Source organism: Antrostomus carolinensis, unplaced genomic scaffold (genome assembly GCF_000700745.2).
Source record: "Antrostomus carolinensis isolate BGI_N321 unplaced genomic scaffold, ASM70074v2 scaffold26479, whole genome shotgun sequence".
NCBI lineage: Eukaryota > Metazoa > Chordata > Aves > Caprimulgiformes > Caprimulgidae > Antrostomus > Antrostomus carolinensis.
In genome coordinates this window covers 9,336-34,429 of record NW_010339625.1, presented here as the reverse complement: position 1 = coordinate 34,429, position 25,094 = coordinate 9,336, and the positions used below count along the sequence as shown (strand labels likewise).

The window sequence follows — 25,094 nt, the reverse complement described above, 5'->3', positions numbered from 1 at the left end:
CTTTGTCCTACACATAATCCAGGTTGAAGGGGGGGGAAACATGACTGTGGTTGGTTGGTTGGTTGTTTTTTTCCCCCCCAGCCCTGACAGAACCACAGCAACTTTGCCATGATAGAGGTGGCTTTCACAGACGAGAGGACAAGTACTCAAGAAACAAAAAGGTCTGTCTGTTCCCCAATCTGCTTGCAACTTCCCATGGATGCCAGAGGTGGGTGTGCCAACTGAGGATGCTCTGCAGTGTTCAGACACTGAAAGGCTGTTGAAGGAGCCTCACCAAAGGGTGACTTTCCAAAATACCCAGACCCACTGAAGCTAAAACCAGACAAAGTGCCAGTTCTCCATGCCTACTACAGTGCCAAACACTTATTTGGCTTCTTTCTCCTCTCCTCTTCCCTTTTCAGTAATAAGCTCTACTTGCAATTTGGGAGAAATATGACAGTTCTTCCACTGTGTCCTGGGGTCTGCTCAGCCAGGAGTTAACATAATTTAAAAACAAAAAGAAAAAAGAAGAGCTTTTCCATGTGTAGGTGCCCTGGGGACAGTATGAATCCTGAGGCAGGCAGAGTGTGACAAGTGGTCAGCAGGGACCTGCCTTGGGCCCCTCCAGATGAAGGCAGGGTGCTGGGGAGCAGAGCTCCTGGGGAGCAGGATCACCCAGGACTCGGCTGTTACGTGCCTCAACCAGAGCCCAAGGGCTTATTTAGGCTTCCAGACTGGCAGCTGTGGGCACTGCTGGGCTCCATGCCCACGAGGGACAGTGGCAGTACCCAGAGTCACGCTGCCCACAGACTACCCATTCCCCTGGGGACTGTAGCACCAACAGCAGACTGACAGCAGCAGCCAGCTACTTACACCTCATTTTGATCATAAAATGAAAAAAAAACCTCCAAAAACCTCACCTTTTCCTCCCACCAGCCTACTGAGTCCTGTGATTTCTGTTGCTGCTGCTCCTTAAATGCTCTCCTTTCACACTGAACCTCTGAGCTAAGGATGCCAGGGGAGGTACGGGATCCGTACTGGGAACCTGAGGGCTTGTTGCTCTTCAAAACAGCTATGTTGCAGAGCCCTTTCCTAACACCAGAGAGTTTCGTTTTCCCTTTTTGAAGCTGTGATGCAGGCTTGTTACGTGTGCATGTGTATGTGAATGAATTTAAAAACATGAACCCCAGGTTTTGATGGAAATAACCCCAAAGCAGCGTATTCCTGGCTAGTACCTAAGTGCTGTCGTTGCTTCACTGAGGTGATAACATTGCACGTTAAAGGCTTTCACTACAGATGAACTTGTGTCTAAAGCAACTGTGAGCTGGTGCTAGAGGGATCACTGTGTGTCTTCCTTTGGAAATCATTACCCAGTCTGGGAAACATATCACATTGGAGGCACAATGCCTCAAAAATGAGGCACCAGAAACCAGCTGATTTTTCCTTTCTTTTGTAGCACCTTCCATCCTACCACAACCAATTCTTATTTAATAGCTGATAATCCATGGCATTGCAAGGATGGCCATGGATGAGAATGAAACCCTTCTGCTTGTCTCCAATGGAGAGCAAATCTATGAGGTATTGGGTACCACCACTAAGTGTAAATGTGTTAGCCTCACTGCCAGGGTTGTTTGGGCAGGCTGGATGAGAGAGCAACTCCATGGGCTACGTGCAGGTCCTTCTGCTTTACTTCTGCAACCAGAGGAATGAGATGGAGGCCTGAGAAGAGGCAGGAGTGTTGGCACTATGCAGCGTTGGCCATTAAATGTTCATGTGTGAGAGGCTCCTCAGCTCACAGTCAGTGAAGGGCAATGTTAGCATGGCACTGGGGTAGATGGAGAGGGAGCACAGAAGAGTGGATAGATACATGGAAGACAGCAAGAAAGGAAAAAAATAGTATTAACAGAAATAACAATACTGTAGCAAAAAACTTTGGCCTCTCTGTTCAAACTGTCAAAGCAAAATAGCTATTATGGAAAGAAAAAATCTTGTCCTGAAGTAATAATCTGGAATTTCTTAAAAGTAACGTTGCTACAGTGCTTTAAGCCACTGGCCCAAAACATGGCGTGATAGTTTCTTGTCAGAGCTGGGAAGGAATCTTAGACAATGGTTGCCCCAGCTTGCTGGCATTACACTAGTTAAGGACTTAATTCTGGAAGGTGCTGGCCCAAGTTCAGAAAAGCACTTAAATGCGTTCAGCTTCAATGAAGCCTGTCAGAGATGGTCTGGAATGCAGTGAGGCTGCTTGTTTGCATGCTTACTTAGTGTTAAATTGGCAGGTAAACCAGGCCCAGAGTGACCCGCTCTCTGAGCTCTACTTGGTCAGTTTATGTGTTAAACCACTATAATAAAAATAAATTAAAACCAAAACAGAACACCTCTGAATTGCTGTCCTCAGTTGGGGGTACCGGTGACAAGTCCCATCATCCATATCAATGCACCAAACTCCTTTTGTCAGGCCAGGTAACACAACCTGCCACGTTCTTCTCGGTATGATTTTAGGATCAGTTCTTGAAACACCTGGTACAGAGAGGATAGCTCTCCCTCATTGAACCCCCAGTTCCTCCTGTCGTGTGTCCCTCTGCAGAGCTGGTGGGAATTCCAGCCTTTCTTGCTGCCAGGCACGCGTAGGCTCTCACACAATCACAAGGCTTGGGTGTAAAAACAAACGATAAGCTTAGCGAATGCCATGCAGTGACCACGAAGAGATGGGGTTTTGCTTTCTTTGGCCTCAACATTCTTGTCACTTGCTGCTGATGGGTTCACAACTGGGTTTAGAAAATGATAGTTGAAAGAGATGAAAAATCAACAGTTGCCAGAACAGAACCAGCCTTCAGGAGGGAGTCTTGTTGTTTACAGGTGATGCCTTCTTCTGCTTGGGAGCCAAACAGTGCCTGTTGACTAGCTGTAAACTTCTCCAGGGAAAGAAATGCCTTTCTGCTTAGGTGATACTCACAGATGCACTGGCCCGTGCTCCTTCACCATCCTCATAAGGTGCTCGCAGCCTGAAAGGAGTGTTTGGTCTAAGTGCTTTAGTGCCATAGGTGCTGGTCGTTTGGAGACTTCACCCAGGCCAGTGATTCCCTGAACACCATCTCAGGGCTCTCTAGAGCTGATGACAGAGGCTTGTCAGGATGAGGGGTGCCTGAAGATGAAATGGATGCATCACCAGCTGGGCTTGAACATGTATGGCAAATCCACATGCCAGGAAAGTCTTATACACAGATGCCAAGTTTTGGCACGGTTCCCACCAGGGGTATTTTCTGTTATTGAAGCTTGAACCAGTAGGTCTGATGATGCTGCAGTACCCATCACATGTAAATACAATTTCTCCTTTTTTTTAATATTTATTTTTCTACTTTTTTTTTTTTTTTTTTTAAAAAGGCAGTTCAGAAGATTTACATTGTACGTAACAGGGAAGTGAATACCAGCACTTATGGTTCCTTTTAGTTATGTTTTGAAGACGGCATAGTAGTCAAGTAGAATTGAACTGCTACGGTCTATGAAACCTAAAACCCAAGGCAGGGGGAGAAAAAAACAAACAAACAAACAAAAAAGGTAAGAGAATATCGTCACATGCATATTGTACCTAGAAAAACTGGAGAACTAATTGCTACATAATTAGGCCGCTTGGTTCCTGCAGCACTGACATCAGCCACGCTGGCATTGCGGACCCAGAACAGATACTCACACTTCCTTGGTCCTCTCCAGACTCACAGTTCACAGGCACTGATTGTACCAAAATCTACCAAAAACCACTAACACACTTTGGGTCCATCCTATCAGATCCCTGAGCAAGTTATTTCAGATTAGCTCGCCCTCTTTCAGACTACACCCTGCCTGATTCCACAAAAAAAATCGTCTGGTTTAGACAGATTTTACACGCTTCAGCCAGAAATATTTACATACAGTTCAAGTATGATTATTCTTTAATGCTGGAGGCTAAAGAGACAAGTAGAGCTGAAATGGCCACCCTTTCTGCGAGTACACTCTGTCTCAGGCAGCCTGGGTTTGTCAGCTCTGCAAATGTCTGTCTTTTTTTTTTAAGCTGTGATTTTTCACTCCATCATGAATTAATTAATGTGTCCCGCTAGTAAAGCGACACTCACATTCTTTGCTGAGCTCATGCCACTGCTTAATGACATGAATAGCTCATTACCTTGCTAATGATTTTATAATGGTGATTTATCTAAGTTTGTTTAAGGGAATTACTCTATTTTGTTTCAGCATGCTTCCTTCAAGTGCCTGTTTCCTTAAGCCACTTGTCTAACCAGCAAGTCCTGCTTAACTTCAGACAAACCCTCATTCCAATTTCTGTATTAGCTATACCTCTGAGTATGCCTGGCCCAAACTTAGTGAGCCAAAGCCACTTGGTGGCTTTCAAATACAAACTGAGTCACCTCCGAGGGTCACTGTTCAACCCAACACTGGAAGAGAAGCAAAATACTGCCCAGAAAAACCTGTGAAACCCAAGCAGCTGGAGAGAATTCTGGAAAACTAAACCGGTCTCTATGGTTGTGAGATGCTAAAGGCCTCATGGAAATCAGTGGAGCTCTCAAGAGAACTCAACTCCTTGTAGCTAACACGCCCTTTAAAACAGCCTCATCCTTTCTAAATTGGTCACCGCTCTCCTGGAGGAGGGAGCCAGCTGTCCCTCAAAAGCTCAGTCACCAGGGTCAACAGATCTAGGTCAATCGCACACCCTAAAGCTTCTTTCAGACCTCGTGGCCCAAAAGCAGCTGGCTTGTCTCTAGCAGCACTCCGTTATTACAAACCCCACTGCAACCATCCTAGCACGTGCTAGGAAGTAGAAGGGAGATCGTTTCTGCAAGGGAATGTATGCATAATACATGTGGTGAATTTTAATATAGTTATTAATTTATACACATAAAAATCTCCTAATACATAATTAATTTTGCCTTAAGCTTTTCTGTATTTTTTCTTAAAAGTATTGACTGCATTTTTTATGAGCACCTCGCTGATGAACGTGTCAATACAAGGGCAGCTCCAGTTTTGCACCACATCTCGCTGTCACTTGTCTTCAATACCTAACACTTGCCTGGAATGTCTAACAATGAGTGGGGGGGTTAATGTTGATTTGCAAAGGCCTGACTTCAGCTGAAACACCAGGAGTTGAGCTCAGCTCAGCATCAAAGCCAGAGCAGACTCAGCACAGGCTGGGCGAGGGGACGTGCCCTGCCCTCCCAGCCTGCCTTGGCCATGGCCTGTCAGAGAGGAGGGTTGTTAGTTTGGAGTCATGGATAATTCATTCAGTCTCTACCTTTTTAACTAAAAAAAAGGCTAAAAGTGTAAAAAATAGTGCTTCTCATGATGTAGATCTTGCTACTTTCCCACTGCTTTGCCTAGGGCAGGACATGGGGGACAGGACTATGAGATCAGTGAGTGGGATGTGCGTAGCGTGGAACAGTCGTACGCTCAGCGGGGTTTGAGTGTACACCAGTGTACTGGCTCTGCAAGAGTTCCCTGCCCTCCCTCAGACACCAACACTACTGACTTTTGATACTGGAAGAACAGATGTGCAGCTAGAGCATGGTGATTTAAAAAAATGAAATGAAATAAAAGGAGGTTACACTTTATTAAACAGACAGCACGTGCTGCACACTGGCCATGTCATGAAGCAGCTTGAGTTCATCTGTGCGAGTTTCTTTTACAGCCTGTAATTCTAAATGTTTAGAGCCCAGGGTGTGTTCAGTGGGTGTTAGAGAAACAGCTGCTTTTTTTAAAAAAAAAACCCAAAACAACAAACAAACCCAGTATTCATTGATAGTCTTAAAAAAATTAATCTCAGCTTACCTTGTTAGATGCCTACTTAATTCATGAACTTCCATTTCAGTGCTTTTAAATTCATTAAGCTCTTTTCGAATGGCTGCCTGCAAAGGATAAATAAGCTCATAAATGTATAAATGAGGGAGATCAAAACAAGTTCACATTGTTCTCAAAACAGTGTATTAAAAGTGAAGCAGATATAGATAATATTATCAGAGAGAGAAAGAAAAACACAAAAAAAAAAGACTTTAAAATATGAAAAGGAACAGAGATAAACATGTGCGAAATCACATAAAGGGAAGACAGAAATGCTTCGGTGGAATGGCTCAATTTGAAAATGTATCATAGACAATGTAGATACAGAACCCAATTCTGGCTTGTTATGTAAACACTTTCATGTACAAAATCCAAATTAGCATGAGAAAAAAGTGTGCACCAGAGTTCCTTAAACACTCTGATCTGTTTCAGAGCTGGACTGTGAGTAAACTCGGTCTGGATCTCGACAAACTCCTATTTGAGATGTCTCCCACCTTTATGTGGTTCTGAATTTTCTTGAGTGGAGTTACCTAAAGTGGCTGAGCTTACTTGGGAGGGAGAGAGGGATGCCTGGCTTCCTGCCCTCCTCTCTGCCTCAGGCTGTGCCCCTCTGCCCTCCTCCTCCCTTCTGACCCAGCTGTGCCATTTACTGAACCAATTCAATGCACTAATCCAGCAGAAAACTAGTCACAGGCGGTTGTCTTCAGCATCCGCAGGAGACCCAGTTACCTACAGCATCTGTGGTTTGTCCATGAGGTAAAGAAAACCAGAGGTGACTGTCAGGAAGAGAAATATTGAGGAATAATTAAAAAAGAAGGAGTGACTTGGAGGGACACAGCTTCATGGTGGAGAGGGTGCTCCAACCCAAAGTCAAGACTTTTGGCAGCTCAGTGATATTTGCAGCTCAAGGTGGCTGCTGTGGCCAAATGATCCCCACAGGTCCAAGGTGTGTGCCACCGCCTTTCTGTGTGATGCTGAAATCAGCATCAGCGGCTGCAAGCAGCTGCTCCAAGTTGGTGTCTGTCAGGTATTTTTCTTGATGAAGAAAATCAAAACTAGTACAAAGAGCACGAGCCCAAAACAGGGCTTTTGTGACAACCTCTGACCCAGTCACCAACTACCTGTGCCTTGACAAGCCCTAAGTGATCGATTTTGCATGTGTGATCTACAGATAAGGCCCCTTGTGCTCTTTCTGCACAGCTTTGCGTTTTTATTTACTTGAGAAGTGTCTGTCAGGCTCTGCCTCCATCTATTGGGACAGAGCGATGGCCTGCCTTCAGAAGACCATTTTGCTGCTTAAGTGACTGTGAAGGAGGCCACGTGGGCTGCTGACTCCCACAAGGTCTGAAATCTCTTCCCCTTGTTTGCTGGAGAGATTTAGAAGTGCCCTTTTTATTCCTCTTAACAGTCAGACCTGGGAACGATGAAATCAGGTTGAAGGCAGTTCCCTACATCCAGCACACGGAGCAAGATTTACTGACAACCAGAAAAGTCTGTCACTAAAATGTATTTTTTGCAATAAATCTAACCTGTGCTGACCAACGAAGATGGTTATTGAATCAAAGCTCTGGAAGAAAATAAGCTTTTATAGGATGGTGCAGCTTTGTCAGGTGTTGTAGAGTTGCTTCCAATTTGTCTGGCTATTTTTTCCTGGTAGAGAAAACCAGGTGATGTGAACAGCAGAAATCAGGATACTGCCCACATGACCCAACCCCAAACTATAATATATCTGCTTCTTTATGCCATAAGGGGTATTAATATTAGAACGACAAACATTTCTTCTCCTGCTTTGCTGGGAAAAAGTTCATTTGGAGAACTTAAGCCCATTTGCTCTGTGTATGGACTTTGCACATGCATGATAAAAAATAAAAAGTAACCTCCAAGTACTTTGCCTTAATACTGAATTCTTCACCAGGCTACATTTAATAGTGATATTTAATACTTGTTCTTTTCACAGGATGAGGAAGGACCTCTCTGGATACCAAATCTCCTTTCCCAGCTGAAGTTTCTCCATGCCTTTCCATCCCAGAGATCTCTCAAAAGCTGAAGAATCAGTTGGATTTATTCCCTCCCTCATCTACCAACTGGGAGAATATAACTCAGTTGAATAAGATCGTTTCCAATGTGGTGAGGTGAAATGGAAAAAGCAAATTGAACCCAGTGTAATACGGTCAGTGGACAGTGCAGAGGAAGTTTTTTATTTTTCCCAGATCAGTCTATGCTACATTAATTTAACCAAAGCTAAGCTAAAAAAGTCCTCTGTCAAGGAGAAAACCAGTGGTCACAAAACTATAAAAGAAGTCCTTTGGTTAAATATAAAAGTAGAATGGGCTGCCCTTTCCTCTGTGAATAAAATCAAGAGCACCACTAATGAGTGGCATGGCCAGGAATCCTGCTCCTGTCTCTAAACATTGGATATCATGGTCTCCATCGCTGCATGAGTCCCACAGCACAGAAACAGGTAACTGTAAGTCTTTAAAATTTCATGGGCATCATAGAGTGACTAATGGGAGTCACTGATCAGCCTCACAGTCCTCTTTTCTTACATTGGCCATAAAATGGTTAAATCTCCTTCCTGAGGCACCATTAAGACCCTCAGGAGAAGACTGTTATAATTTGCCTGCAATTTAACTCCTGCACCATCAGTGCTGCTGGAGACACCACTTAGTGAGGGTCCCACTGGTGCTCAGAGGACAGTGCCCTCGATACCAAATACGCAGCTTTTCTTCATCTGCAGGGCTCATGTGATTTCAGTTTTGTGCTTAAAATACTCTGTGGAATGGGGCAGAAATCCTGAGTAAACGCCTCTGTCGTAATCCAAGTTCCCTGGCTTTGGTGGGAGGTGTTTTTGCCAATTATTTGACTTGTTGCCATTTTTGCACCCAGGCCTGCTCTGTCCTGGCACAGCAGTTCTGGCAAATTCTGCGGTCACGTTGCTCTGCTAGGTCTTGCAGGAGCTCTCAGCTGGCAGCATTAAGTGGCAAGACCAAAACCAACAACCAAATCACAGGGCTGCTATTGAGACGTTTCCTCAAAGGGCTTAACATTCTCCCCTCTCTCTTTAAGTGGTATAACGCTGCTAGGCTTGCTCCTGGTTTCACAGAATCACAGAATGTTGGGGATTGGAAGGGACCTCAAAAGATCATCCAGTCCAATCCCCCTGCCAGAGCAGGAACCTCAATGAGATCACACAGGAAGGTGTCCAGGCGGGGTTTGAATGTCTCCAGAGAAGGAGACTCCACACCCTCCCTGGGCAGCCTGTCCCAGGGCTCTGTCACCCTCACTGTAAAGAAGTTTCTTCTCAAGTTTAAGTGGAACCTCCTGTGTTCCAGCTCACACCCATTGCCCCTTGTCCTATCGTTGGGCATCACTGAGAAGAGCCTGGCTCCATCCTCCTGACATTCGCCCTTTACATATTTATAAACATTAATGAGGTCTCCCCTCAGTCTCCTCTTCTCCAAGCTAAAGAGACCCAGCTCCCTCAGCCTTTCCTCACAAGGGAGATGCTCCACTCCCTTCATCATCTTGGTGGCTCTGCGCTGGACTCTCTCCAGCAGTTCCCTGTCCTTCCTGAACTGTGGGGCCCAGAACTGGACACAATATTCCAGATGTGGCCTCACCAGGGCAGAGTAGAGGGGGAGGAGAACCTCTCTTGACCTACTATCCACACCCCTTTTAATACACATAGGAGCCTTGCCAAAAGTTTATGACTCGACCAACAAACTTTGTGAATGGGAAGAAACCACAGATGTGTTGGGAAGGGAAGTCAGGTGGAGGTTTATTCCTTGACAGCTGTGGGACCTGTGGAACCCGAGGGATGCCATTTGCTGTGACATGCTCTTAGCTATTCAGATCATGGCTCTCCTGAAGCTGTTCCACTTACTTTGTCAGCAGCTGTGAGTCGTGTCCAGGGTTTGTCCGCTCTCCTGTCATAGTCCTGTGCGTCTGCCACTTCTACGTAGTCACTGAAGCGGATGAGGATCTTCCTCTCACGGAGCTCTTCTACCGTGGGCCTTTGGCTCAGCTGCAGGTTTGAGGAAGGAGTGGAAAAAGACATCAGGACTTCACATTTTTCCCTGCAGAGTGCTGCTTGGGGATTTATTCTACTACAACCATCGTTATAATAGTAAGAAGGTTCAGACATTCCCAGTACCATTGTTTTTATCAACCTTTCACAGAATCGCTACTTGGGAGATAACCTGTTGTTATAGCACCTTCAATGTCATCCCACCTCACTGCTGGTGCAGCCCAGTGTTGTTTGGGAAGCAGCTGTGGCTGGAGACCCCGGTCCCTGGCTGAGGTTGATCAGCCCTGGCAGGAATGTGCACTGGTGACTCAGGAAGAGACAAAGACCACAACGCAACGTTAAATCTTCCCCCCCAGGCTGTACAGTCCCCAGCCTTGGGCTGCTGTGTGTGCTTCTGTGCTGCCTGGGAAGAGTCAGGCAAAGGCACCGAGTGGCTCCTGCCCTGAATTAAGTGCAAAAGGTGACAAATTACTTCCCTTACCATTCTGATATTCTGCAGACTTGTCCTTACCTCCGGAAGAGGCAGGCAGGATGATGATGATGACTATTGCACACTGAATTTTTCACTGTATGCTGCAGCTCACTTTTGTCTCACAGTGTATTTTACTTTTAACAGTTTACATTACATACTACAAGCCAAGAAAAAAAAAAAATAGCAAGGGTGGACTGGATCACGTCGAGAAGCATCTTCATTGTTTCAAAGCGTTTCCTTCAAATCCCACAGCAGAATAAGCAGCCACAGTCAAATCTCTCCTCTTAAATTAGAAACAGTAGTGTGCTGGCAGTCCACGTGTCGTACAGCCAGTTACAGGGCTAGGGCCAGGAATTGGCTTTCAGGGATCAATTCTTGGATGCACAGCATGCTGGTTCATGTCCAAACCAGTCACACAAGTGTTTCTGAAGGAGGTGCTACCATGTGTGTGTGTGTGGCTGTACATTTGCTGCAAGAGTTTTCACCATTAGAGCGAAACATTTGTAATTGTGATATATCAGGAAAAATAATATCCTGCTAACAATTAGCTAGACAGCGTATCACACTATTCCCACTCATTAGAAATAGGTGGGTTTTGCAACGCTTCACCCTTGTGAATAGTGAAAAGTATAAATATTTCATAAAATGCTTGAGACTCTCTTCTGCAAATGCATTTAGGCTCCTGGATCTGGACCTGCAATTCCACTTTCTTCCCAAAATAAGTATCTTGGTTCCCTGCATTTCATCTTCCAGGGAGAATTAAGGTTCAAACCAGCCAGGATGCAAAGTGGAAGGTGAAAAATTTGTGAGATCACAAGAAAGAGAAGCATATGCTTGAAATCCCACCATTCTCCAGCATTTGGGTCCTGGTGCAAGATAGCTCCACCACCTCATCCTGCCTCTGGATTTAAATCCCTGTGTGCTTGTTCTTGGCATGGATGGTTGCCTTTTTCTTCTCCTTTTAAAAAAGATGGTTGTGATGGGAGGTGACAGTGGGGCTGCTCTCCTTACACAGAGAACTCAGAGCATCCACTCATGGACTGGTTCAAACACCTGATGTAGAGAGGCTGCAGAGCTGCACTAACACCCTGCACACGAAATTTAGTGTTAATGTGCATTTCTCACTCTTAGGTGACACCTGTGAGATGCTCAGGGACTGGAATCATATCTTGCCCCTCCTGGCTGCAGCCCAGCCATTCTGCACACACCAAAGGGAGAGAAATCTCAGAAAGAAAGGGTAACCAGGAGCACAACTCCACGCTGACACGTCATGCCCTTGCCTAGGACAGCTGGCATCAGTCAAGCCACAGCTTGGCAGTTCGTGGGTTGTTTCCAATAGCTATTTCAGGGTAAATTACAACATTTAATAGGGGAAAAAAAATCCCTGCTGGTTTGAAAAAGAGCAACTCTGAAAGTTCTGACTATTGCAAAGATCTTAAAACTAGACATTTTTCTCACACCCACTTTCTTCTATGGAAGCATGAAATTTCCTGGGGTGAGCTTCTCTGCCTGTGTTTGTCACACAACATTTAAAAGCTTCCTTTTATTTCTTCCAAGAGTTTCCCAAAAGCCCCATTTTATATACCCATGTTCAGGTCAGCCAAAGAGCATCTATGCAGTGAAGTCAGCAAGAAACCCGACTGTCTGAATCAGACTAAAGGTTTTAGGGACCTTTTTTAAAAAAACTAAAACTAAAATGCAGACACAGTAGGCATAACCTTTTTTTTTTTTTTTTTTTTTGGTTTTTGTTTGTTTGTTTGTTTTTAAAGCAACAGGACAAACCTATCTGTGAGCTAGAGTACCAAGCTGGAAAGGCCAGAGGGCACAATAAAGTAGATCGAAACACATATAGATTTCAAAATGTTATTTTTCACTCTAGCAGAACAGAATTGCCTCTTCAGCCTTGAATCCCTGATATCTACACCTAAAAGTCACCTGCAAGCCAAATACACACGGCAATTAATAGATGAGCTTTTAACACAAGCAAGCAAACCAAACTGCTATACCATGCTTGGAGTATAATCACAGCTACGCTATGAGTGAAGCTTCTCTCTGACCTCCAACTTGTCCTGAATGTGATTTCAAATTGCTGGGTTTTCCTAGTACCAGTCCTAGTACTAGAGCTGCAGGTTTGTTAGCACTGATGCAGGGAGCACAGCAGAATTTTTCTTTCTATTACTTAAAATCCAAGCTCTGACCATGGGAATAGAGAATCTTTATGCTGAAATAATATTATGATTATACCTCAAAATTTCAAAGATAAGGGTGAGTCTCCATCTTGCATCAACTGCATCTTTTCTTATAGCAGCACAAATTGAGGATGTATGACCAATATTATCTGTACATTTCTCACCTTTTATCATTTTAGGATGTAGCCTAGATGTTGTTTCAAATTAGGATGGAATTTTTTTAAAAAATAAAATGTCATATGACGTGGACTATGATGACACCAACAAAATGTGAAATCCTGTGAATCAAACAATCTATTTCTAAACGGCTACAAGAGAAGCAGGAGCTCCTATGAGCTTTCCAAGCTGGAAGAGGACTTTCACAAAATGACTGGCTCTATTTCCCAGCTTCTGTCAGCTCTCAGGTTTGTGCTGATCTCAGTGATGAGCAAGTTTGTACAAAGGAGAAGGCGGGTGGCTGTGGATGCACTGAAACGTGCAGCGCCAGGCTGATGTCTAAGCGGTGTCAGGAGCCACAGTGGTACTTTTGCCAGCAATGTGATTTCACTGCTGGTATTTACCTTAATGCTGCACTGGGCTCTTAAAACAGCTTCCTTGGTGCACTGGGTGCAGCTTAAAATCAAATAAATGATGGTAAATGTTAAGCATCACGTGATGAAATGAGACAAATCTGAGGTGAGTTCTCATGTTCTCAAATGCACAAAAAGCAAATCAGGTGCATCACCTGCCCATTTCACCCTACTGAAATGCACTGCAAGCCTTTGGGTGTGAAGAACGATGCACTGAGTTTTACATGAAAAAATGTCAAGGGCATGAGCACATTATTAAATTTAGTGTTGATGGGCATTTCTCACTCTTAGGTGACACCTGAACGTAAGACAGACTAAAGGCTGCTTCTTCTCTTCCCCTGCAGTCACACAACTATTACTGGATATTATTTTTAGACGCCTTGCCTTTGCTTCAAAAACCTACAACCAGTGCAATTTCAGGTCCTTACACACCCCATCAGAGGGGTGGGCGGTGTCTCCATGCCCACAGAGCAGCTGGAGCAAGCGAAGCACAGAAGACCAAGCAACCAGCTCAAGGTGACCCAGGAGGGCAGAGCTATAAACAGAAAATAAAGATGCACTGACTCTCGTGCCAGTGCTCTGGCTGTGCAAAAGAGTCCTCAAATCCACAGCTTCTACCACATAGTTCATGTATAGCCATAAATCTCCATATATTTACATATATAAATACATACCCACGTAATATATTCAGTACATTAAACCAGACTGCCAATCTGATCATACTAAATGGAAACGAGAGGGACAACGACAATGAGTGGTTTTCTAAAAGCAATTAATGGAAATTGAATGGTTAAGGAACTGCCCTGCCTCTTTCTCATGCCACTGCAGAGATTCCTTGGGAGCTGCTAAGTATGAGAGTCTCTCAGTATGTCTGGGCAACCCAGGGCACCCTTAACTCTTAGACAACTGGGAGAATGGCTTTGCTAACAGACTCTGAGCAGCTCCACTCTAAGTGTCAGTTCAATGTCTGTTCTCGATAAAAGCACAGCTCACCTGAGATCTCACCTTGGAGTTTATTTTTATGACCTGTGAGCTGCTGTCTCTTGGGTCAAAATTGCTTTAATGCTACATAATCCTTCTTTGGCAACACCTGAGAATGTGCTCGGCTTCTTCTAACAGGCAGAAAGAGTAGGGCACGTTCGAAACTCGCAGTAAAAGGACACAGTCAAGGACACAATGCAGTTGCCTGCAGAAGGTGGTGGTGCTTCACGCAGGGAGAAAGGGATCTGACTGAGCTGGACCCTTTTTTACTCACTTCTGTTAATCCCCTGTCAAAGGGATGTGCATGTGCATGGCTGGACCTTCTCTAGGTGTTCCACCTGGGTATATACAATTCCATACACCTAGTTGTGAAGCTCTGTGAGCTGAGGGAGCAGGGGAACTTTACGGTGTGCGACTTCATTATTTAAGTGTGAACCAGGGCAAAAAGCCCTTTTGAAGTCAATGGATTTGTATTAATGCAAAAGCAGTATAAATGAGGACAGGACGTCCCATGTCCCATCACGGGAGTTCAAGTTTTCCTCTGTATATTCTGGATCACTGGAGATAAAAATAGGCATGTCTAAAGCTTTAATACAGAGCCAATTTGCCAGGGAAGGTTTAACACAAACCCCTTTGTTCTCAGCATGGGAAATAAAGCAAATTGAAGCATCACCACCAGGTAAAGTGGAGGGGAATGTAACTCTTGCCAGTCTGGTCTTGGGAATTTAGTCAAATGCGAAATGCTGAGTTTGTTTCACTTCAGTCACAATGAAGTGCTTTGTTAAAATGTTATGGCTGTTATTTAAGGAAGAAACTCAGGTGAAAAATTACAGATCCTAACTAGCAGTGCAGATAACCTCCTCTCTCCTTTGCTCCCCCCGCTTTGTGGTAAGATAGGATGTGATGAAAATGCCCCAAAGACCTTTCTTTCTGCCTATAAATGCAGTTTATCCAAATTAGCCGCTAACCTTTTTCCTTCTCTGACCTTCCCCCTTCCCTCCCGCCCTCCGCCTCCCTCTCACCTCCCTCTGATGAGTCCCACCTCTCTCAAGAGTTCATTATTTTGAACAGCCTGTGCTGATGCAAGCCAACGGAGGTCAATTAAAGAAAAGATTGAACAGCAAGACATTTCCCAGTGAGCCACCAGTGAAGAGAGAGTTTAAGTTGTGCCAGGGTAGGAATTTAATGGGAGCAAAGATTTCAGATTTTTGCATGGATTTTAAGAACCAGCCACACCTCATCATTTTTGTTGTTGACAATACAGCTACGAGATTTTTAGTTTTGGAGCCTGGAGCTCCAGGAAAAATTAGCTATTGGCAGTGGGGGATAGGAAGCTGTAAACATCTGTGGGGAATGGGGAGCATGATGCTATTTGAGAGAAGAGAAGGTAGGAAAAGAAGAGTTTGGTTCCTCTTTGCAAGCGATTTGCAACATGTTCTGTTAATCCAGGCTACGACTCGCTCTCTGTAATGGGAGCGCTCAGGGGGAGTTCACGTTTGTGTTAATTGCCTTGGTGCTCGGCCAAATTCACCACCGCTCAGAGAGGATAAATTCTTAGTCGTAATTCCTGGGGGTCCAGAATTACCTCCTTGTGGGGGGGACCCACCTGTAACACTTGTCCCAGAGGGCTTCTACACGTTAATACTCTTGGAATGGGCATGTGGGCCAAGACCAGTGCTCAGAGAAACCCCCTCCTAATCCACATGTCCCGCCCTCTGATTGTATGATCCTGTGAAAGCTGCTCAGTGGGCCCAGAGGGGCAGGGAGAGGGAGGACGGGGGGCTGGATGTGCACAGCCCGACCATGGGCATCTCAGGTGACATGAGAGATGTCTCACCTCTCCTTCCTCGGTCAGGAGGGACACAAGCTACAGAGAAACCACAGCAAACAGTATTTGCCTCCATCTTGTTCTTTGAATGGCAGCTATTCCCTGTCCCCAGTCAATGTGGAGTTCAGATGAGTCTGAGAGGATGAAAAGTGCTTAAAGGGGCAGCTTGCTACAGGTCACCTGATTTTTAAAATTTTTTTAATTTTTTTTTTTAGAAATTGCCTGTCCAGATGATGAATTCAACTGGATATTTATTGCTGACTTCATAAGTTATCTAGACCGAGCAAGGTAATCTTACTTATTCCAGCATGTCATGTTACAACTTATCATCATAATACTGTAACAGAATGTCAGTGCTGAAGGAATTTTAAGAACAGCTTTTTAATGGATGAAGTGGGTTGTTCCCCTGGAGTTGGAATGACACCATCAAAAAAACCCCATCAGGAACAGCAGCAGTTTCTATAGTGCAAGGTCAAAAGACTTCTCAGCCGTTTCTGCAGAATCCTTTTCCCTTCTTATTATCAACTGCACATGGTTACAAGGAGGCAACGTGAGTACTTGCCTTACGTAGAACTTACCCTGCGGGTATGTGTGTGCATTAAACCTCAGTGCAAACAGAAAGGTCTGCTGGGCAAAACAATTGCCGTGCTCAATTAAACTTCTGCTTGATCTGAGGTTTAAAATCCTTTGGTAATAAGACTTCAGTACAAATCAACAGAAGGAGCACGCCGCTCTGCTGTAGACACAACGACACATCTGGGACATGCTCATGAAAAGGCAAGGCTGGGGAATAAAACAACTTCTGCAGGATTCACTAGGTGGTTGGCATTTCTATTTGTTATCTATCCACTTGCACACTTTATTGGCTTCTTTCCTCTAGTGATTTCTGAGCTTTTATGACAGTATATTTAGTAGGTGAGAGCAAAAGTTGTCACTAGACCAGGTGCGTGGTTCTTTCATTAAAATTACAGTGTGTCACTAAAAGAATTTACAACAGTTTAAAAAGATGATCAAAATCAAACAATGCTAAGTCATGTTGCTACTAACCTCACAAACGTGGAGGAGAAAAACCTTTACTAGGGAAGAAGCCAAAAAAAGGCTAAAAAGAATGTAATGGGGGCTTGGATTGACTAGTCCCACCACTGTTCCTACTTAGAAGTGCAACCAAGACAAAGAAAAGAATCTCACAGAAGACTGCTGAGGTTTCAGGGAGCAGACACTGCTGTGATGCTACAGCAGCCCGGGCGTTAAGTAGCTGTGGCCTCTGCCTGCAACATCTCATGATAGAGAATTCTGCTGATTTACATCACCTGAGAATAAGGCGTGAGATTTTTAACCATAAAATAAAACAATCCAGCTCCAAGTGTAACCTTTGCATGTATATTCAGAGCCATTTCCTTGTCATTATTTATACCATGAAAGCTTGTGGTCACATAGGTCAAAAAGACTAAGCAACCTAAAAATATACAGGAAGGGGCTGGTGCTGCTTTGCAAGCCTGTGAGGTTTTTAGGGGTCTTTCTCCACTGCTGGAGGTAGGAAATATGTCAGTGGTGAAATACAGTTTTATCTGCAATAAGAGGATGGATTTTTGGCTACGTATATCGGGGCATCTATAGACATTTACACCAGTTGTGAAACTGAACGCGTGTATCTGAAATGACTCTTCTTCAGTTTGAAGAGTAACTGACTTTCAAATGGGAGGAAACCCCAAAGCAGACGATGCCGTTTTGTTTGTCCTGCCCTGCCAACACAAGATTGTTTTTTACACTATACACCATTTTGTGCTCGTCTCTATTGAGTTTAAATGCCTCAAGTGACAATCTCCTTTCCCAGAAGAACTTTATTTCCCCATTTAATGCTTTTTTAGGTGGAATCTCCAAATGCAATCAGCATTGTTTTAACTTTGCTCTCTCTTCTAAGGGCTGCAGAAGCCACTACATCTACAGGGAGCAGGGTTAGACCAATGCTAGGCTCTCTACCCTTCACTATTCAAAACTTCCTCTGTTATAAAGACTAGATCTTCTTTTGTCCAGTTTCAAAACGTTACCAACAATAAGCCCACAAAGCAGCTCCCTTCACTGTCTGTGGACTTACACCCTAGAGCATTGGTGATTTATTTTCAAGATTTAAGACTCGTTTCACACTCTGCTTTTGAAAATGTTGCTGAGGAAGAAGAAAAATGCAAACATCACAAAATGCAAAAATGTACAGGAGGGAGAAAGTTACAGTAGTGTCATAAAAGGATCAAAGTTGCTTCTCACCTTACGTGTTAATCTTCTCTTTATCTCTCGTTTTTCCTCCTGCTCCTCTTGCTCATTCCGGGCTGTAAAAGATTTACAAGGATCTCAGGCTGTGGACTCGTCAGGCAAGCACAGTATGCAACAGAATAAGCCTCTCCATCAGCATATTAATGTTTCAAGACCTCTCTGATGCACAGCATGTCCCTCTGGGGCTGGTGAACTTCCTCGATCCGTAGCTACTGTGCTTCTTCACACACTTCATAAAACATCTACAGCCTCCTTCCTTTCCCTCTGTTGGCACCTCTTCATGTGTGTCACTTTCTAGAAGGGCCAGGCAGCGAGCCAGCTCTTCAGAAACTGTTATCTCCCTCCCCACAGGCCTGGTGGCCTCAGGGGGCTCAGCTAAGATATGGTTGGATTCTGCAAGGCTGCAAGGTCAATGGTTGGAAAAGAAACACATGAATTTTTTTTTTCCCATCTACAGAATAATTTCTCTGCAGCTACTCTTTGGAGAGAATGGAAAAAAAATTCAGAATAGAGGTGTCAGGCAAAATCTGCAACTTCCCATGACCTGAGCAGAATAAGGAGAGAGTGTCCTTCCACTATGAGTCTTCACAGCATCGCACTGGAGTGTAAAAGCACATCTCAGGGCAATCCACTTTCAGCATGAAGCCAAAAGGTCATGTCACAAGTACTTACCAGGGCAAGCCTCAACCATCATCCCTCAAGAGGACAATGACATTTAAATATACTAACTCTCCTTCAACTTAGGAGCAGGCTGTAATGCATGTCTTGCAACTGAACTTTACCACAAGTCACTAAAAGCTCCCAGGTTTTGAGGTGCTCAGCTCCTCAATCAGTTAGGATCCATTTCCACTGCTTCGTTGATGGCTGACTTGCTCCTTACTCCAATCACGCCCACATGTAATAGATGAGGGCAAATATAACTCATCAGCTGGTCCAACAAGTACCTTGGGCCCCTGGTGTGATCTGGTTTTCACTCGGATAGGACTATCTCAGGCAGGAATAACTCTGCAGGGCAGATTATGGACCTCAAAGGCCAGTTTGGGATAGGTGGCTTGATTTAAATTATCCAACTTTGGACTGAATTAAACCCAAGGGCGAATCCCATGTCCCTCTGTGCTGATCCTGCAGGAGAAGCAGGCACCCTTGGCAGAGTGGCAGTAACAAGCCACCAGCTGTAACTTCTTCAGCCAAGAGAGCACAGCTCAGGACTCCCACTAATCAACTGGGACAAGCCAAAAGTAATACACGGAGGTCCTAACCCAACAGAAGTCTGCCCACAGTGGAGGAGATGCAATGTCTCAAACCAATGCATTCAAAACAGGGGCTTTCTCCACACAGAAATAAGACCCAAGGTTCAGAGGCCACAGAAGTCTCTGAGCAGGTGAGGAGGGCTAGGCTGGAAGCCAGGATTCTTGCTGCTCAGGACAGTAGAGCTGACAGGTCTATCACAACAGCTCACTGAATTCAGCAGGTCTGGGGAATCTCCACCAAATTGGACAAAGAGCCAATCAATGTTACGATGTTTTTTACAATACGCTTCTGATCTTTAAATGTCATTTTACCAAAAATATGTCTTCTGTTCTCAGGGGGAAGGAGACTGATAGTGGAGTAAAAAGAACAGAAGACAGCAGGGAGTCACAAATGGCTTTTTAAATGATAACTGCAATATCTACACTGATAAATATGTTTTTCCTTTTTCAATAGTTCCAGTCCCTACTGGGTTGGCTTCACTTCTAGCAAATTGCTCCTCAAGCAATTTCATTCTTTCCTTCGTGTCTCCAATTTGGAGGAGCTGGTCCTGCAAATACCTACTCTCAGAAGCAAAGCCACTGATAAATCCTTGTAAGATTAAACCAGAGAGACACGGTGCTAAAGAGAGCCCACTGAGAGGCAGGGTTGAACTGCAAGCAGACAAGCAGTTCTCTATAAAACTTAAGTTATGTCCATTCATTTGTGTACTTGGCATACGACGTCTTTCTTTTGGCTTCATTTCTCAGCCCAGCCACCCACCTTCAGAGACAGCCAGGCAGGCTGAAGACCTTGGTCAGGTAAAAACTGGGAATTAGGAATAAGTTCTCCTCTGAAACCAGAAAGTGACTTTGTTTCAGCTATTTCTTTAGAAAGTTAATGAAGTCATGCTAATCCTGTGAAGCTACAAAACTGTTGCTTTATTTTATCTTACATGTTCAGGAGATGCTCTGTTTCTCTAGACCAAAGGGTGGGTGGGTGTGATTTCCAGGCCTGATTTCTATGCCTGTGTGAAATGTCCCCCAGTACAATCTGAGACCCACAGCGCCCACCTAACCACCATTTTTGTGAGGAATTTATGCAACCCTGAACATGCCAGGCTGACAACTGAAGTACTTGTATCCATCTGAGAACAGGCATGGAGGTGGTGCGTGAGGGGGATTCAGGTATCCTTCCTCATGAACTTATTCACCAAGTTTTAACTGCAAAAAGCGTTCTTTAGTCTTCACACTAACCCTGCAGGTCTGGACTCTTCTCACTATTGGAGTCACACTTGGACTTCAATACGAGTCAGTGAATTGGGCGTACTTCAGTGAAGGGCCTTTCAAGCACCAGTGTCCCTGTTCTCTGTTTCTTTGCTGAGGCTGCTGCTGTTATCTTACCACTACCAGCAAGTAGTGGGACTTGTGCAATGGATGCTCTGCCCTTGCAATTCAATAAAGCTGAGCACCTCAGAATTCCTGCAGTAGCACAGAGCTAGGAAGTGATCCCTTTGTGTATAAAGACTGGATGTCCAACCGCATTTTGCCTCATTTCTTCTCATCAGAACGGGCAATAACATGGTTACACATGTAAAAGGAACATCATAGTACCAGACATTTGCATTAAGATTTCAGCTTTAACTGCAGAGGAAATCCTATTTACTCTACCCAGGAGCTTGCTGGGTGTTTTGTTTGGGTTTTTTTTGTATGTATGTGTGCTATGAACTGAGCTTTTGCAAATAGCTTGACCTGCTTATGCAGAGAATTTACACCCTTTTCACCATGGCTTCCTATTTATCCTTTCTCTAGGCTCCATTATATTTCTTATAATTCCTTTTCTCAGAAGTCTAGGGAAAGGACACAAAGCGATGCTGTACAAACCAGACACTATTTATATTTACTTGCTTAAGAGTAGAGCATTTTTATGCTTTCTTTTTTTTTCAGTTATGTAACTATTTTAATTGTTTGTTCCTTTCCCGCTGTGCTTCACCAAAAGTTGAGATGCCTTGGAAATACCACATTACTTTTTCCTGTAATTAAGAAGTTGTTTGTCTACCAAGACACACGTTTTGAGGCAGATCTGTGCTTAGGAAGCAAGCTACAAAAATTCCATTTAGGAAATAAAATATAGTTCTGGAATTCAGGGTAATATTTCCAAACACATCCATATCATTTAAGAGCCTACATTCAATTCAAAAAGAAACTAATGTGACTCGGGATAATTCCTCTGAAATGTAAGACATCTTCAGGTCGCTACGTGACTGCTGTGTTTGGCAACGTGACCTTTAGGAATCTCTGCAAGAAACCCGGCGTTGGATATGCTGCCTCTCTGCTAATGCCAGTTCAAACACTGGCTGCCTCAGCCACCCACCTCCCCCAGCCACCCTCACCAGTGCCAGGGTGGTGTTTACTGGTCACGCACCAGTGGCAGGTGGTACATGACACATGTTTGTTCCTAAATCCCGGGATGACAGCATGGGATGCCCAGAGAATCAGCTTCTGTCCCTCCTGGCCTGAGCCTGGCATTGGTCACGTCGCAGGTTCCTCCTCCTCCCGCTGTTCTGCTACCCCCCCTGTGAGACAACCACATCTGGATGTGCCACCTATTTCCTCAGGTTCTGCCCCTGACTTCCTCCAGCAGCCAGTCATGGGAGTGAGGAGTAGATGGCAGGAGCACAGCTATCACAAGGGGGCTGGCCCCAAACTCTTCTGGCAGCCTCGGGCTCGCCCACGCCGCTCTGCTGTCCCGTCTCTTCTCCTCTTTGCATTGACAGGGGTGTCTCTCTCTTTCTCTTTGTCTGCCACGTGTCATAACATAACAGATGAAAAAACTCTGCTGAGCATTAACACTATCGTTACCTTGCTAGGATTTTGATTTTGAAATATTTTATCAATCAATTCTGTTAATTTTTGGAGAATTAATCTTCTGCTACCACTTTTTTTATGATTTTGTACAATGTAGTTATTTGAACAATAAGAGAAGGCAAATTATGGACATTATGTATAAGGTACCATTTAGGAATACCTTTTTTCTGTAGTAATTTTTGCAAATTTCCCTGGAATTATGCATTTACTGACTTAAAAAGGGAAGAACTTGTTTCTTTTTGTTTTCTGTTTCCAAAGTAACATAAATTCAACAATTAAACTTAATTGTTGAATTGATAAACACCTTTTTTTTTTTTTTAAATAGTCAAACGAATTCAATGTGAGTAAAGAAAGTGTCATCTTTTTTCCTATTCATTCATGAGATTACAAGATCAGTACTAGACAGTCCTGCTTCCCTTGAAGCTGCTGGCAATGTATCTACCAACTTAACTCATATCAGGGTCTCTACATGGTATTTTGTCCCTTTAAAATATAATTTCACATTCTGAGGATTTACCAGCAGGTTTTTGGCTGATTTAAAGGAAGAGTTTCAGGGAAAGATTTCAGGGAAATAATCCTGAGTCACATTGGTTTCTTTTTTTTAATTGAATAAAAGCTCCACCTCGTCTAGATTGCTGTGAAGATTTTTTTAGGCAAACTAATCAAGCCATGCCCTGATGCCTTTACTAACTTATAATGGGGTACTTATCTGTGTAAGAGCTGCATAAAGGCTTTTCAGAATGACCGACCCTCTGTTTGGAACAGGACTTGGGAAGAGATTCAACATCTGGGTTTCCTTCCCCATAGATTGTTCCTTCTTGTGAATTTACTGACTCTGATTTTAAAGAATCGTTTCTGCAGCTCTAGATGTTGCTACAGACTTGCATGTTTATTTGCATTTATGATGTACTTTATTATTATTCATGATGCACGTGCAGAATAGTTTATGTTTTCTAAAAAACACCCAACATACACCTAAATTAAGCCAAACTAGCTGGCTTCAGATTAAACGTCAGCAGTATCAGGACTTACGTTTCAGGATGTTCCTCTGCTCCAATTCTTCAGCGGTCGGCCTCTGGCTCAGTCGTCTGCGAAAAAAGTCCAAGATCAGTTTTTGGACCATATCACATTCTCCTGGGTTCTCTGTCTTGAAGAGTTATTTTGGGGTGTGAAAGGCAGAGCAGAAAGCACTGACACTGCTCCATTATGTACTTGGTACGCCCGGACCATGCGTGACACAGACCATGCTTCGCTTTCCCAGTTTCCTCTGTTTTCAACTCACGAAAGACAAAATACGTTATGTCATCTTAGGCATGACTCTCCCACCCCTACCCCAGGCAGAGTTGCTGAAAGCTAAGCTACACAGATGTCTCCACTTAATTTCCTTCCTCCCATGCCTGCTTCCTGACTCGCACAAGTATTTCTAGCTAAGACCCAGCTAAGCCTCTCGCCGCCCTCTCGCCAGCCTCCTGACTGCGCCCCGTTGGTTCCAACAGCGTTTGAGCACACAGAAAAAACAAGGGATGGTTTGGCAGTGCTGAGGGAAGAACAATAGCAGCCCTCCTCCTCCTCCTCCTCCTCCTCCTCTCGTGGCTTTTATTAAATCTTATATTGAAGGATCTGCTGATTTTTTTAGTCAACCTGTAACAGGGTCACCACAAACGCAATCTAATTACCAATGGGGACCCTGGGCACAGAAATGGTCTGAATATTCAGAATACAAAGCAGGGGAGAGAAGCACAAAGGGGCCTTTGGAAAACAAAGTAAACCAGGGAGATGACATCAGAAGTCAACACTGCTGGGCCTCCTCATACTCTCCTCCGAGTCAATGGGAGTTTTGTCAGTGATGCCAGTGACAGGACAGACGTGGTCATTCCTTCAGACATGGTCATTCAGAGACGTTCCCAACTTGGGGGCCCCAGTCTCTGACAGTTGCCTCATTGGTTCCCCTGTGAGGTACCAGGTACTGATAGGAAGTGTGACATGAACATGAGCTGCATGGCTTCATCTTCTGTGATGAATGCTTCCCTGGCCCGGGGCACAGAAGCTCACTCAAACAGGGCTGTCTCTATGACGCTGGATGAGGGATGTCTGACAACAGCTCCTCACACCACAGGGGCTGAGCCACTGCTCAGAGATGCTCACACATCTCCAGCTTTCTCCAGAGCCAGGAGCTCACCTGTGCACCAGTTCAACACCCCCGCCCCTCACATCACGCATGGTGCACCGGGTTGAAGCGCATGGGGTGGGTAGGAGCCCACCCCCTACACTAGCTGTATGAAGGCAGAAGCGCTACAGGCATATGACTTCACACAGCCTGAAGGTTTCCACCAGCAGAGATGATACCAGCCATACGTCCTTTGGGACCACTTTACACCATGAAAAAAAAAACCCAGCAGAACATGACCCTATTCCAGCATATAATTTGGAGTTATTAATTAGCTTTGTCTTTTTCCCACAGCAGATTGAACATTTATCTCGTTGGGAAAGTGTTGAAAGGGACAGAAACTCATCCTTAATTCAGAAATAAAGAATGTCTGCAAAGTACTTTGAAGACAGAAAGTGCTATTCAAGCGCTTGCTATTACCATCCCGAAGATACAGTAGCTGTTGCTAATTGGGGACTTCACTTCAGGACTGGGAAGCAATTAAAACTACTTTATTTCTAGCAACGCATAAGAGTCAGAAAAAGTTGCCACTCTCAGCCTCACCATGTGTGTCTGCAGGAATTGAGTTATACAATGTTTTTAATCCACCTCACTGTGATGCTTATCAAGAGGATGCACCAGAGGGATGTTAAGGATGGACACCAGCCATCCAGCGTGCGGCTGCTTCTATAGAAACAAACATCACACAAGAAGCAAA

At 44.3% G+C, this 25,094-nt stretch overlaps 1 protein-coding gene across 1 annotated transcript; it reads right to left on the bottom strand.

Moving 5' to 3' along the window:
- Window positions 1-3,359: 3,359 nt before the first annotated feature.
- LOC104531121 (phosphatase and actin regulator 1-like) lies at window positions 3,360-23,700 on the bottom strand. Its single transcript, XM_010175916.1, has 5 exons — window positions 23,263-23,700; window positions 18,131-18,192; window positions 9,686-9,826; window positions 5,794-5,870; window positions 3,360-3,488 (listed from the first exon to the last, which is right to left on the bottom strand). Exons 1-5 carry the CDS (start codon window positions 23,351-23,353, stop codon window positions 3,473-3,475), a joined length of 387 nt encoding a protein of 128 aa, XP_010174218.1. The 5' UTR covers window positions 23,354-23,700; the 3' UTR covers window positions 3,360-3,472.
- Between the last annotated feature and the right edge of the window lie 1,394 nt (window positions 23,701-25,094).